Genomic DNA, 13,594 nt, shown 5'->3' with positions numbered 1-13,594 from the left:
TAAGCAGTTTTAGAAAATGTTGGCAGTACGTCCAACCGGCCTCACAACCACAGACCACGTGTAACCACGCCAGCCCAGGACCTCTACATCCGGTGCCTTCACATGCAGGATCGTCTGAGACCAGCCACCCGGACAGCTGATAAAACTGGGTTTGCACAACCAAAGAATTTCTGCAAAAACTGTCAAACTGTCTCAGGGAAGCTGATATGAGTGCTCGTCATCCTCACCAGTCATGACCTGACTGCAGTTTGGCGTTGTAACCAACTTCAGTGGGCAAATGCTTACCTTTAATGGCCACTGGCATGCTCGAAGTGTGCTCTTCACGGAGGAATCCCGGTTTCAACTGTACCGTGCAGATGGCACACAGTGTGTATGGCGTCGTGTGGACGAGCGGTTTGCTGATGTCAATGTTGTGAACAGAGTGCCCCATGGTAGAGGTGGGTTTGTGGTATGGGCAGGCGTAAGCTACGGACATCAAACACAATTGCATTTTATCGATGGCAAGTTGAATGCACAGGTACCATGACGAGATCCTGAGGCCCATTGTCTTGCATTCATTCGCCACCATCAAATCAAATCAAATTGTATTTGTCACATGCACCGAATACAACAGGTGTAGACCTTACAGTGAAATGCTTACTTACAAGCCCTTAACCAACAATGCAGTTTCAAGAAAAATAAGTGTTAAAGTATTTTCTAAAATAAAATGAAGTAAAAATAATAAAATAATATTTATTATAGAGCAACAATAAAATAACAGTAACGAGGCTATATACAGGGGGTACCGGTACAGAGTCAATGTGCGGGGGCACAGGTTAGTCTGGGTATTATGTAGGTAGAGGTAAAGTGACTATGCATAGATAATAAACAGAGCGCAGCAGCAGCGTAAAAATGGCGGGGGGGTCAATGCAAATAGTCCGGGTAGCCATTTGATTAGCTGTTCAGGAGTCTTATGGCTTGGAGGTAGAAGCTGTTAAGAATCCTTTTGGACCTAGACTTGGCGCTCTGGTACCGATTGCCGTCACGACTGTCTTGGTGTGTTCCGACCCTGATCGTTTGTTGGTGATGTGGACACCAAGGAACTTGAAGCTCTCAACCTCCTCCACTACAGCCCCGTCGATGAGAATGGGGGCGTGTTCGGCCCTCCTTTTCCTGTAGTCCACAATCATCTCCTTTGTCTTGATCACGTTGAGGGAGAGGTTGGTAACCTGGCATCACACTGCCAGGTCTCTGACCTCCTCCCTATAGGCTGTCTCATCGTTGTCGATCTCATCGTTGTCTCATCACCTCATGTTTCAGCATGATAATGCACGGCCCCATGTTGCAAGGATCTGTACACAATTCCTGGAAGCTGAAAATGTCCCAGTTCTTCCATAGCCTGCATACTCACCAGACATGTCACCCATTGAGCATGTTTGGGATGCTCTGGATCGACGTGTACAACAGCGTCTTCCAGTTCCCGCCAATATCCAGCAACTTCGCATAGCCATTGAAGAGGAGTGGGACAACATTCCACAGGCCACAATTTACAGCCTGATCAACTCTATATGAAGGAGATGTCATGCTGCATGAGGCAAATGGTGGTCACACCAGATACTGACTGGTTTTCTGATCCACGCCCCTACTTTTTTTTTTAAAGGTATCTGTGACCAACAGATGCATATCTGTATTCCCAGTCATGTGAAATCTATAGATTAGGGCCTAATGAATTTATTTTAATTGACTGATTTCCTTATATGAACTGTAACTCAGTAAAATCTTTGAAATTGTTGCATTTTATATTTTTGTTCAGTGTACAAGGGGTAAGTGCAAAGTCGATGTGCGGCGGAACGAGGTCATTGAGGTAGATATGTACAGTGCCTTGCCAAAGTATTCAGGCACCTTGGATTTCTTCACATTTTATTATGTTTCAAAGTGGGATTAAAATGGATTTAATTGTCATTTTTGTAAACAATCTACACAATACTCTGTCAAAGTGGAAGAAAAGTCATTTTTTAATTTTTGGATAAATAAAAAATCGATAACTAAAATATAGTTATTACATAGTATTCAGCCCCTTTGTTTAGTCAAGCCTGAATTAGTTCAGGAGTAAAATGTGTCTTAAATCACATAATAAGTAACATGGACTCACTATGTGTGAAATAATAGGGGTTGACATGATTTTTGAATGACTAAACCCTCCTCTGTCCCCCATACATACTATACATCTGTAAGGTCCCTCAATCAAGTATTGCATTTCAAGCTACAAGGACCAGGGAGCTTTTCTAAAGCCTCATAAAGAAGGGCAGTGATTGGTAGATGGCTAACAATAACAAATCAGATATTGAATATATCTTTAAGGATGATCAAGTTAATAATTATACTGTGGATTATGTATTAAACCACCCTGACACAGTCATCTTTCTGAACTGAGCTGCAGGACAGGAAGGAAACTGCCCATGGATGTTACCATGAGGTCATTGGTGATTTTAAAACAGTTAGAGTTCAATGGCTGTGATGGGAGAAAACTGAGGATGGATCAACAACATTGTAGTAACTCCACAATAATGACCTAAATGACAGAGTGAAAAGAATACAAATATACATAAAATGAAATATTCCAAAACATGCATCTTGTATGCAACAAGGCACTAAAGTAATACTGCAGAAAAACAAAGCAAAGGAATATACTTTTAGGCCTAAATGCAAAACCTTATGTTTGGGGCAAATCGAACACATCACTGAGTAACTGCCTCTTTATTTTCAAGCATAGTGGTGGTGGCTGCATGATAGTATCAGTATGCTTGACATCAGCAAATACTGGGTTGTTGTTCAGGATGAAAATAAACGTAATGGAGCTAAGCACAGGAAAAATCCTAGAGGAAAACCTTCAATCGGCATTACACCAGAGACTGGGAGAGAAATTCACCTTTTCAAAACAAGGCCAAATCTACTTTGGAGTTGCTTACCAAGAAGACACAGAATGTTACTGAGTGGCCAAGTTACAGTTTTGACTTTAATCTGCTTAAAAATCTATGGCAAGTTTTTAAAATAGCTTTCTAGACATGATCCACAACATATTGATAGAGCTTAAATAATTTTGAAAAGAATAATGGGAAAATATTGCACAATCCAGGTGTGTAAAGCTCTTATAGACTTACCCAGAAAGACTTACAGATGTAATCGCTGCCAAAGGTGTTTCTAACATGTATTGACACAGGGAGATGAATACTTATGCAACAACTATATTTTAGTTATTTATTTTGTGTTCATCTTTAAATAATGTTAGAATTTATTCCACTTTGACATTAGAGTATTTTGTGTTGATTGTTGACAAAGAATTCCAATTGAATCCATTTTAATTCCACTTTTGTAACACAACAGAATGTGAAGAAATCCAAAGGGTCTGAATACTTTTGCAAGGCACCGTAGGTAGGGACAAAGTGACTAAGCAACAGGATAGAGTGTATGAGTCAAAAGAGTTAGTGCAAAAAGGGTCAATGCAGCTAGTCTGGGTAGCTGTTAAGGGAGAGGACAGAGAGAGACTGCACAGTTTTATAGAGAGCGCTTAGAATCGGGTTACTTATTTCTCAATTTCATCCAATTTCTAAACAAAAAAGATAACCAAATCCTATATGAACATGATTTTATTTAACAATAACACAAAATACAAAAACTGACATTAACAGACAAGAGTATATCAACTTAATGTAGACAAGTCTGAACAGCACATTATGACCTGGGATTTGCAAGGAGCAAAAATGTCATTGGTAGTCACCAGATAGCATGTTAGAAAGCACATATTCATTTATTGTAATGGTTACGGGCAAGGATATAGGGTTTGGTGTTAGTAGTTAAAATCAGATGTGGGGTTAGAAAGCACTGCATGGCCCGGAAGTGGGGAGTGAAGTATTTCCAGGAAACTGTCCCCCTAAGGTTCGCTGCTACCAGCCTGCTAGTAAGATAATTTGTGATTGGAGGACTCTGTTGTCAGGGCAAAGGAGAATTCGTAATTGGATGAAACTCTGTTGTTAGGGGTAGAACCACAGGCCTATGACTCCACACTCTGTCATGTCTAGTTAAGACCAGTTCTTCATTATTTCAAAGATGTCACGTTAGCAAAGCATTCTCTCTGACTGCAGGCTAGACAAGTTGCTATCTCAGCAGTCCTTCTCAACACCAGCCACTTCAATTCAATTTTAGAGATACTCAGCCCTGCTCTGGCCCTCAAGGCAGCAAGTCTGCCAGTTGTCCTCTACGTGGTCCTCTGTAGCTCAGCTGGTAGAGCACGGCGCTTGTAACGCAAAAGGTAGTGGGTTCAATCCCCGGGACCACCCATACACAAAAAATTTATGCACGCATGACTGTAAGTCGCTTTGGATAAAAGCGTCTGCTAAATGGCATATTATTACTATATTATTATTGGTACTTAATCCATCAATTGAAGTCAATGTTTGGCGACGATGTTCACTCACCTAACGGATAATAGCTGTGTCTCAAATGACACATTTATATATTACATTTACATTTTAGTCATTTAGCAGACGCTCTTAACCAGAGCGACTTACAGGAGCAATTAGGGTTAAGTGCCTTGCTCAAGGGCACATTAACGTCATTTAGCAGACGCTCTTAGCCAGAGCGACTCACAAATTGGTGCGTTCACCCTATAGCCAGTGGGATAACCACTTTACAATTTGGGGGGTTAGAAGAAATACTTTAGCCTATCCCAGGTATTCCTTAAAGAGGTGGGGTTTCAAATGTCTCCGGAAGGTGGTGAGTGACTCCGCTGTCCTGGCGTCGTGAGGGAGCTTGTTCCACCATTGGGGTGCCAGAGCAGCGAACAGTTTTGACTGGGCTGAGCGGGAGCTGTGCTTCCGCAGAGGAAGGGGAGCCAGCAGGCCAGAGGTGGATGAACGCAATGTCCTCGTTTGGGTGTAGGGACTGATCAGAGCCTGAAGGTACAGAGGTGCCGTTCCCCTCACTGCTCCATAGGCAAGCACCATGGTCTTGTAGCGGATGCGAGCTTCAACTGGAAGCCAGTGGAGTGTGCGGAGGAGGGGGGTGACGTGAGAGAACTTGGGAAGGTTGAACACCAGACGGGCTGCGGCATTCTGGATGAGTTGTAGGGGTTTAATGGCACAGGCAGGGAGCCCAGCCAACAGCGAGTTGCAGTAGTCCAGACGGGAGATGACAAGTGCCTGGACCAGGACCTGCGCCGCTTCCTGTGTAAGGCAGGGTCGCACTCTCCGAATGTTGTAGAGCATGAACCTGCAGGAGCGGGTCACCGCCTTGATGTTGGCGGAGAACGACAGGGTGTTGTCCAGGGTCACGCCTAGGCTCTTCGCACTCTGGGAGGAGGACACAGCGGAGTTGTCAACCGTGATGGCGAGATCATGGAACGGGCAGTCCTTCCCCGGGAGGAAGAGCAGCTCCGTCTTGCCAGGGTTCAGCTTGAGGTGGTGATCCGTCATCCATACTGATATACTGACACCTTCTTCCCCAAAAGGTTTTTGTGTTTTATAACAATATATTCTGGCGACAAGCACTGTACTATACTATACGGATCATTGCACTTGTTTGTGACCTACCTATGGCATTGACAAATGTGTAGTGCTATGTAAATTCAGTAAGCATACATCTACCCTGACGCAACAGTGGTTCAAGGCTGGCTGCAGCTCCTCACTTTCAGCACTAGGGGTCACCAGTTATCCCAGCCTCATAGATGACCTGGCACACTAACAATGCTCTCAGCCAACTACATCCCTCTCACAATCCCCGCCTCACCCTGAGCTGTGGCTGCGTGCGATTGGCTTATCCACTCTGGCCTGGCTCGTTAATTCGTGCTTCTGTAATTCCTCCCCTGATAAGAAACTTTAATACAAAATACATCATCATGGCCCAGCTCTGACCTGCTTCTGTGAAAGCACAAATTATAAGTTGCTGCCAAAGCACAGATCTAGAACCAGCTTACCCTATATACCTCCTAACCTCCGTCATTTAGAGGGTGAAACATCAAAACCGACCTCAAATCAGCCCTTATTCACAACCTATATTCTCTCTAAATGCTAATTATGTTGTGACAGAAAGAATTGCATAGTAAAATACTCTCGTCAATGATAATCATAAAGTCTATCTCTAATGGAGCTGGTCCAGTCCAGTATAGGTTCCGTGAGGGGGTCATGTGACCGCTTTCAGGTAGCTAATTGATAGTTGGAGGCTTCCAGCACGTCATATCCATGGTGAAGACCTCAGGGACCTGATTTAGTGTCTTATTGTCTGTTTTCCACTGTGGGGGTAATGGGAGAGCTGTGGATTGGACTCATCTACAAGTAGCATATCTATCATCAATAGAGAATACTCTGCATTTATGTTTGTAATGGTATTTATTTTGGGTGTGTGGGTAGATCTCTAAACTTCCATACAATGCCTCAGGACCGTGTGTGTGTGTGTGTGTTTCTTGATGTGGGCTTGTGCACACGTGTGTTCGTCATGTGTGCTCGTACAGTTGTCCACCACCCTCACATACAGTGAGATTTGGGTGTTTAAGGTGTGTGTGTAGTGAATGTGTGTATGAGAGGAAAAGCTTTAACTGGTGCAAAGGCTCTCTTGCATTCTCTCCTCTCCCTCCTTTTCCCATCCCTCTCTCTATCACTCTCTCTTGCCATTACAGACAGTTTTTTCTTTTCATCTCTCCTCTCTCATCCCTCTTGATCTTTTCATAAACTCCTTAACACCCACCCTCCTCTCCTGCATCTTCCTTCATTCTTTTGAACTTGCTTTAATGATCTTGGTTTTGCAGAGAATCAACAATGATTTATTTTATTTTCCATCAGTAGCTTCTTGCCAACCGGGGAAGCTTTTGAGTCGTGTGTGTTTGTGGAGCCCGACTGATATATCGGTGCACCGATCTTATTAGCTGATATTGGCCTTTTTACCAATAAATCGGTATCGGACCAAAATTTCACCTATAACCGATATTCAATACATACTATGAAATAAGGAAATATCATGCTTATCTGATCGTTTGCGGCCATTCTCATGATGTCATTATTGTCACAATGTAAGAAAATAACATCTGAAACATATTTCTTGGACAATTGCTATTTTGGATGACAATTTATGAGAACTCAGTGTGGGAAAAATGTCACTTTTTAATTTCCCTGCTGTAACAGTCTATTGGCAGATATATCGTATCGGTAAACTTTGCCCCCCCCCCCAACCACAGAAAAATTCTGATTCGGTATCGGACCAAAAAAATATAGCATATCGGTGTGTGTCTCACACCAAGAGAGCAGCAGAGAGTGAGGAGGAGGGAGGGAGGCACAAGGAAGTGGATAGGAGGAGGAGAAAAGAGGAGGGAGGGAGAAAGAAAGCTAGAGCAGCAGAGGTTGTGAAGCTGCAGCAGCCTGAAGATAAAGTGTTTTTCTCTCTGCCGGTGCCTGCGAGCGAGAGCACGAACGAGAGAAGCCAGCGAGAGCGAGAGGAATACAGGCTGCCTGCTGTCACTGTGGCTCCCGCTTTCCCCTGGATCTACAGACCTCGGCTTACGTACACACATAGAGGATTCATACACACACACAGCTGATCAGAGGATCGCCCAGCCCTGCAGGCATACACACACGCTCTTGCTCTCTCTTCAGCTGCACATACACACACACACACACACACACACATATTTCGCTTCTCTACCGGGAACACCGTATAAATTGGATCAATCCGACCATTCCTGTCTGACCGGGACCTTGTTCTCCCTTCATCCGGATCCCCCTCTCCTCCTCCATCTCTCTCTATAACTAGCCAAGGAGCTCCAGACTACCGGACTAATCCTCTGCCTTTGCCTTACCCAGTCAGCTGTTCGTTTGCAGGCAGCGTTAGGAGGGCGGCTAAAGCTGGGGATACTGAACCTTCCCTAACCAAGTCTAACCCAGTTTAGCCTACTCCTGTAGGCTAGCTTCCTGTAGCCCAGCCTACTGTAGCCCAGCCCAGCCATCGCTGGTCATTCGATTAACCAGACCAGAGGAGACGAGTGGAGAAGGAGTGCCTTTTTAACCAACCGCCTGTCTGCCTGCTTGGCTGTCTGCAACCAGACCCTCTTTGCATGCACGCCTGTGGAATCATACTGGGAACACATACAGACCTGGATGAGCGTGGATGCTTATATACTGGAGTACTGGAGCAGTGTCAAAGACTGCTGCAGGGATGACTGAAAAAGCCTGCCTGGCTGACAGACAGTGACAAGGTTGGAGATGGACTGAGGGGTTAGTGATTGGATAGCACCAGCACGATCTCCCAGCAATCCTCCATCGGAGGGGGGATAAGATCAAGGCCGGTATCCAGGGGGGAGCCACGTGACGTCTGGAAAGCGAAAGGTGGGGTCTCTACTCCTTAACTCGACATGCTCTGGATTTTAACCTGATACAGTACCAGAGACAAAGCTACAGGAACCACTACCAGCTTCCCGAGTTGTCTGGCTTTTCTATGAGACAACGCTACAGGTATCTTACCACTCCTAATGCAATGTGTGATTGTAGTCATTGAATGATGGTCGAAGAAGGATAATGCAAGACACCTACAGTTCAGAATCTCATCACCTCTCTTCCTGGTCCCATGGTTACCCTTATCACCTGGAGACTTCCAAGTCAGCACCATAACGTTGACTTAACGCTCATTCAACTATCCCAGGAGGTTTCCTTCGTACTGAGACCTCTCTGTGGTTAACAACCGTGTGAACTGAAGGAAATCAAACACCACATGACGCAGCGACTCCATGAACAGGGGGGATCGTGGGAGACGCCGTTGAGACTCTGAGTTTTTAACAATCTGTCAGAGTATTGGCGGACTGTCCACTATCTCCCACCACCAATCCGGATAGTGGATATTAGCATGCTGTCTTGGCAGAATGGGACACCACTGGCTACTACAGAGCTAATGCTATCACCACCGCTACTACTATGACTGTTGTTGACCGTTACGGCGCTGACAGCAATAACATTATCGCAAGAGCGGAGAGTTATTAATAATATATGATTCTGGATACCTGGAGGCGAGCCTGTATAAAGTACTTGGATTACAGTACCCCCGGAACGACAGGGAAACGTATTGCAAACAAACTGTGTGTGTGTGTGTGTGTGTGCAGGATGGCGGAAACAGAGCGGAATTGCATATGACGTGATCTTTTTTCCGCTGCTGAGCGACTGGGATGATGTGCACTGAGTCACACACTGCATGTGTGTGTGTGTCTGCACTGCAGCTCCCTCGCATCTCACCCTCTGAGGAATTGCAGATATGAGATGAGACAAGCACTGATTCCATCGCAGGTAACGCCAGAAACCCCATGGACTTCTCTCACACACACATACACACACTCCGACATTGTGTGTATGAAACGACTGATGGGCTGAAAAGGACACATCTGCAGTGCTCTGACTCACCGTCTCCTACTCCGACTCTCATAGCCTCATTCAACATGTAGTATGTATGAGCTACATTGACTTTCGTTCTCACCTGTCAAAACTTGGATGAATGAACTGCCTGAGCCAAATCTATTTTCTCTTAAGCTGTGCGGAGTCTGCTGACATGTTTCTGCCTTCAGTGTCCTTGTCGTGAGTGCTGTTACCCTACTGGGACGTCCGTGACCTGCCCATAGAGGCATAGCGACAGTGGGGGGCCTCGGAGAGCGAGCAGGGCTGACCGCGGTGTTGCCTGAGCATATGTGAGGTGAGGCAACAGCTGCAAAGAGAGGAGGAGAAGAGGAAGAGGGGGAGGAAAGGCGGGGAGAGGAACACATACTGACAGACGAGAGCTGTGACACGCAAGCCTGCAGCAAGCACCTCGGCCGGGTGGACTGAACCAGACACTATGAGAAGGTGACGAGAGCCCATCCCGTCTCTTCATTGTCATTTTCTATACTCCTGGCAAGCAACTGGAGCTAAACCTGCTATCACTAACGTCACACCGAGAGCAGGTGTCACATTGATATCGCTTTTGTCTGTCACTCTCTGCTGCTCTGATCTGCCTGTCCATCTGACTGTCTGTTTTGCTTTCTATTTTTGCCGCCTCTGTCCCTTCCCTCTGTCATTCACTCTGAGATGGGAAGCTCTATGGGTTGTGTGAGGCCTCCTAGGGAGGGAGGACACGGCTTACCCCCACTGTCCCCCAACCCCAAACGGCGCCTCCGCTTCCGGCGGAAACGCAAAGGAAAGAAGCACCAGAAAAGAGAGTCGGTAGGCTCGGAAGTGGAAAGCATAAGGATAAGCAACATACCAGAGGAAGAGGATGAAGAGGAGGAGGACAGAGGTACTGTCACAGAGGCGACCACCGCCTCGTTCAACACTATGAGTGATGTCGGAGCCAAAATCACCAATTTAACCGTGCCTCATGTCCAAACTCAATCCAGACTACCCCTTCCCAGTGCTCTCTGTGCTGACTCCACAAGCGACAGCATGGGGGGGTTGGGTGGTAGCAGAGTGCTGTCCCCTGAGCCAAGCCCAGTGTGGAGAAGGGTGTCCTACCCCGGAGCTGGGAGTGAGGAAGGGGGGACGAGCAGTACCATAGAGGCCCCAAGCAGCCAAGGGCAACCCAGTGAGGATCCCACCCCGTCCGCAGACAACCCTGACCCATCTTTCCCGTCCCAGGTGTACACCACCCCTGGTGGGGGTCGGGTCTGCAAAGTCAGGGAGCGAGAACAAGGGGTCCTGGAGAGGCCTTGTATACTAAGACCCAAGAAAGAAAGGGAACGAGAGAAAAAACGAGAGAAAGAGGATGAAGGTGGGGGTTGGCTAGCAGGGACTCTGGGGGTTGCTTTTAACGCCCCTTCGGAAAAGGAGCGCAAAGGGGTGGTCCACATTCGCGAGGTGGAGGGCCGGCTGTGTGTTGTGAGGACAGTCTACCCCAGTGACTTTGGGTCCCCGGTTTGGAGAGGGGACAGTTACCATGATAAAGAGGTAGAAGTAGAGGTACGTGCCGAACCTCCAGCCGCATCCCCAGTGACTGGGAAAATCCTCAAAGTACAGCTTTCTGAGGAAGACATCATGAAAGCCAAAATTGACGCCTCCAGTCCGCATAAGACAGCTAAACGTCTGGGGACCCGGGAAACTACAGAAGTCAAGGAAGGCACAGTGACTGGAAACAAAGTTCAACTCTCTGAGGAAGACCGCAGGAGAGCCAAAATGGATGCCAGGACCACTTTCCTTATGGGGACACAGGAAACTACAAAAGTCAAGGAACTCAGTCTGGATAAACCAGCACAGGTCCAACAGGGACTATTAATACGGAACCCTCTTTCCTCTGGTTATGCCAACGATCTGCCACTCACATCCCCAGAGACTGGGGGAGTCACCCAGGTAAGCAGGGTTGGCTTGACCCAAAGTAGAGCCAAAATGGACACCTCTGGTCCCAATATGACAACCAACCTTATGGGGACCCAGGAAACTACGACGGTTGAGGGACCCTCGGTACAGGACCCTCTGTCCTCGGGCTATGCCAGCGACCTGCCACTAACCTCCCCAGAGGCAGGGGGCGCCACCCAGGTAGACTGGGAAAGCTCCAGAGAGGGACTGGACTCTGCAACGGACAGTCCTCTATCTCCACCCCAGTTCCCCACAAAGCAGTTCCCTCAGGTCAGCGGCATCTTTTTCTCTTTCCTTCTCTTTTCCGCTCGCTCTCTTTTACTTGTGGAAGTGGAAATGTAGGCTAGATATTTGGGGGCTTGTCCAGGATCAGGGCGGGAGAGCATATTTATGAATGTGTGTTGCCCTTTTACGGCTTGTATACTACTGTCACACAACTTTGTGTCAGAGAGATTTTGTGTGTGTGTGTGTGTCCTGGTTGTCAGCCCTGCAGAAGGCACTCTGCATCTTCTCATCCTTCCGGAGTCTGTCCCCAGAGCCTAATCAGCACAGCACAGACCTTCTCTGCATCTCTCCCCCTTCTCTCGCTTCTCCATCACTCATTATTTTCCTCACACGCCCACTCTTTCCTCTGTTACTTCTGACTGTGTGTGTGTGTGTTTCCTCAAATGGCAGGGTTCCTGACAGCATACTGAAATGTGTTATTTTGCAATTATGTATTGGTTTATGAGATCATACGGCTCACACAATGATGTGTGTGTGTCGTGGGGGTGGGGGGGGGGGATTCAATGGCCTCATTTGAGCTCCATCGCAATAAGCTGTTCAATGAAAGGACCAACTGTCATAGAAATATTATTACAGTAACTTTAATGGTAATGTCGGTTCTAGTAATTCTACCCCTATGCCTACTCTATTGTAGGTCTTTAACCCCACAGTTGCTGGTGACCCTTTCACTGTTGTTACCAATAATTAACCTCAATTGGTAATGGTAGTTAGTTGATATAGTACCTTTCTTGCTCAAAGTGCTTTACATTGACAGCAGGAAACTCCCTTCATGGCTGCCGACCTGTAGCACCCGGCCGTCAGTATATTATGTATGCTGTGATGGTATGACGTTATGTTCTCTTTGGGCCTGTGTGTCTCATTTGATGCGCGGTGCTGAGTCACGGGGAAAGCAAGACCCACACCCACCCCCCACACACACACACACACACACACACACACACACACACACACACACACTCAGTTGCTTAGAGCCCGGTCTCCGCAGAGGCTCCCGTTTACGAGTGTTTTAGCCAGGTAACGATCAATAGTTCTGGCTCTTTCTCGAGTGTGTGGGTGGGTGGGTGTGGTGTGTGTACGTACGTGGCGGCTGCCTTTTTGGCAATGTCTGGGCTGCCCTCATCTGAATAAATAGGGATTTCAGATGCGCATTCATCAACACTATACTGCTACATCTAGCCTCAGAGGGGGATTCCAAACCCTTTATATCCATCCCACTCTCTCTTTGTCTCTATCCCTCTCTCTATCCCCTCTTTTTCTGTATTTGGTGTATTCTGTCCGTCTCGTTCTCTCTCCCCATCAACTACTGTATCTAAATATCTCCTCGTCTCTCTCCCTGCCTATCCTCCATTTTCTCTCTTTCTCCCTCCCTCTCCATCCACCCCTCTCTCTCCCATCGCTCTTCCTACTTCAAAGGACTCTTTCTTTAAATGGAGCCTGTTCTGAGCCCCAGGGGGCTAGTGTATCATAGCAGTGTACAGTAAATGTGTTTTTATAGCCATTCTAGTCAATGGTGATAGCACTACCTTGCTGTCTCTGAAGCTGTGTGTGTGTGAGCATGTTAAGGCACTGACTCAACAATCACGAGACGGTGAGAGAATGAGTCAGAGTAAATGAAATGCCCAACAGGAGCTCAGTATACAATTAAAAATATTTATGAAACAGAACTTGTCAGTGGTCCAATGTAAACAAGGACTGTATGTTGTACTTGAACATACTTTGATGCGTGTATTCGAGGGTTACGCCATCTTAAAGAGCGTTCATAGTGTGTCTGTTGGCACTTATCAGGACTCCTGGGTGGCAGCAGGCCTCTGGCTGCTCGTGTGTGTGTCGGTGACGGTGTGTCTGTTAGTGTTTGGTAGTGTCTGATTTAAGCATGATGTCACCAGCTAATTGACACTATGTGCCCTGTTTTGACAGTGTAAAATCGCTACCATATGTTACCCAAAACAACCATATTACTCATAATACCTGGTTCAGAATTT

At 46.6% G+C, this 13,594-nt stretch overlaps 1 protein-coding gene across 15 annotated transcripts in view; it reads left to right on the top strand.

The window, feature by feature from the left end:
• LOC121572490 (microtubule-actin cross-linking factor 1-like) overlaps positions 1-13,594 on the top strand; it is a 257,852-nt gene that overhangs the window by 115,578 nt on the left and 128,680 nt on the right. For 6 of the 15 annotated variants that reach the window (XM_045221760.1, XM_045221756.1, XM_045221752.1 and 3 more), the window contains exon 1: positions 9,914-11,597. The exons of 3 other annotated variants lie outside the window; for them this stretch is intronic. In XM_045221760.1, coding sequence (XP_045077695.1) covers positions 10,068-11,597 — 1,530 coding nt within the window. In that variant the 5' untranslated portion in view covers positions 9,914-10,067. Of the gene's footprint in view, positions 1-9,913; positions 11,598-13,594 lie in introns of those variants that run through there. 6 more of the 15 variants (XM_045221762.1, XM_045221761.1, XM_045221755.1 and 3 more) reach the window with 1 other exon arrangement.

Source organism: Coregonus clupeaformis, chromosome 8, assembly GCF_020615455.1.
Source record: "Coregonus clupeaformis isolate EN_2021a chromosome 8, ASM2061545v1, whole genome shotgun sequence".
In the NCBI taxonomy this organism is placed as follows: domain Eukaryota; kingdom Metazoa; phylum Chordata; class Actinopteri; order Salmoniformes; family Salmonidae; genus Coregonus; species Coregonus clupeaformis.
The sequence above is the reverse complement of the archived record's forward strand: the minus strand, read 5'-3'. Positions and strand labels throughout refer to the sequence as shown.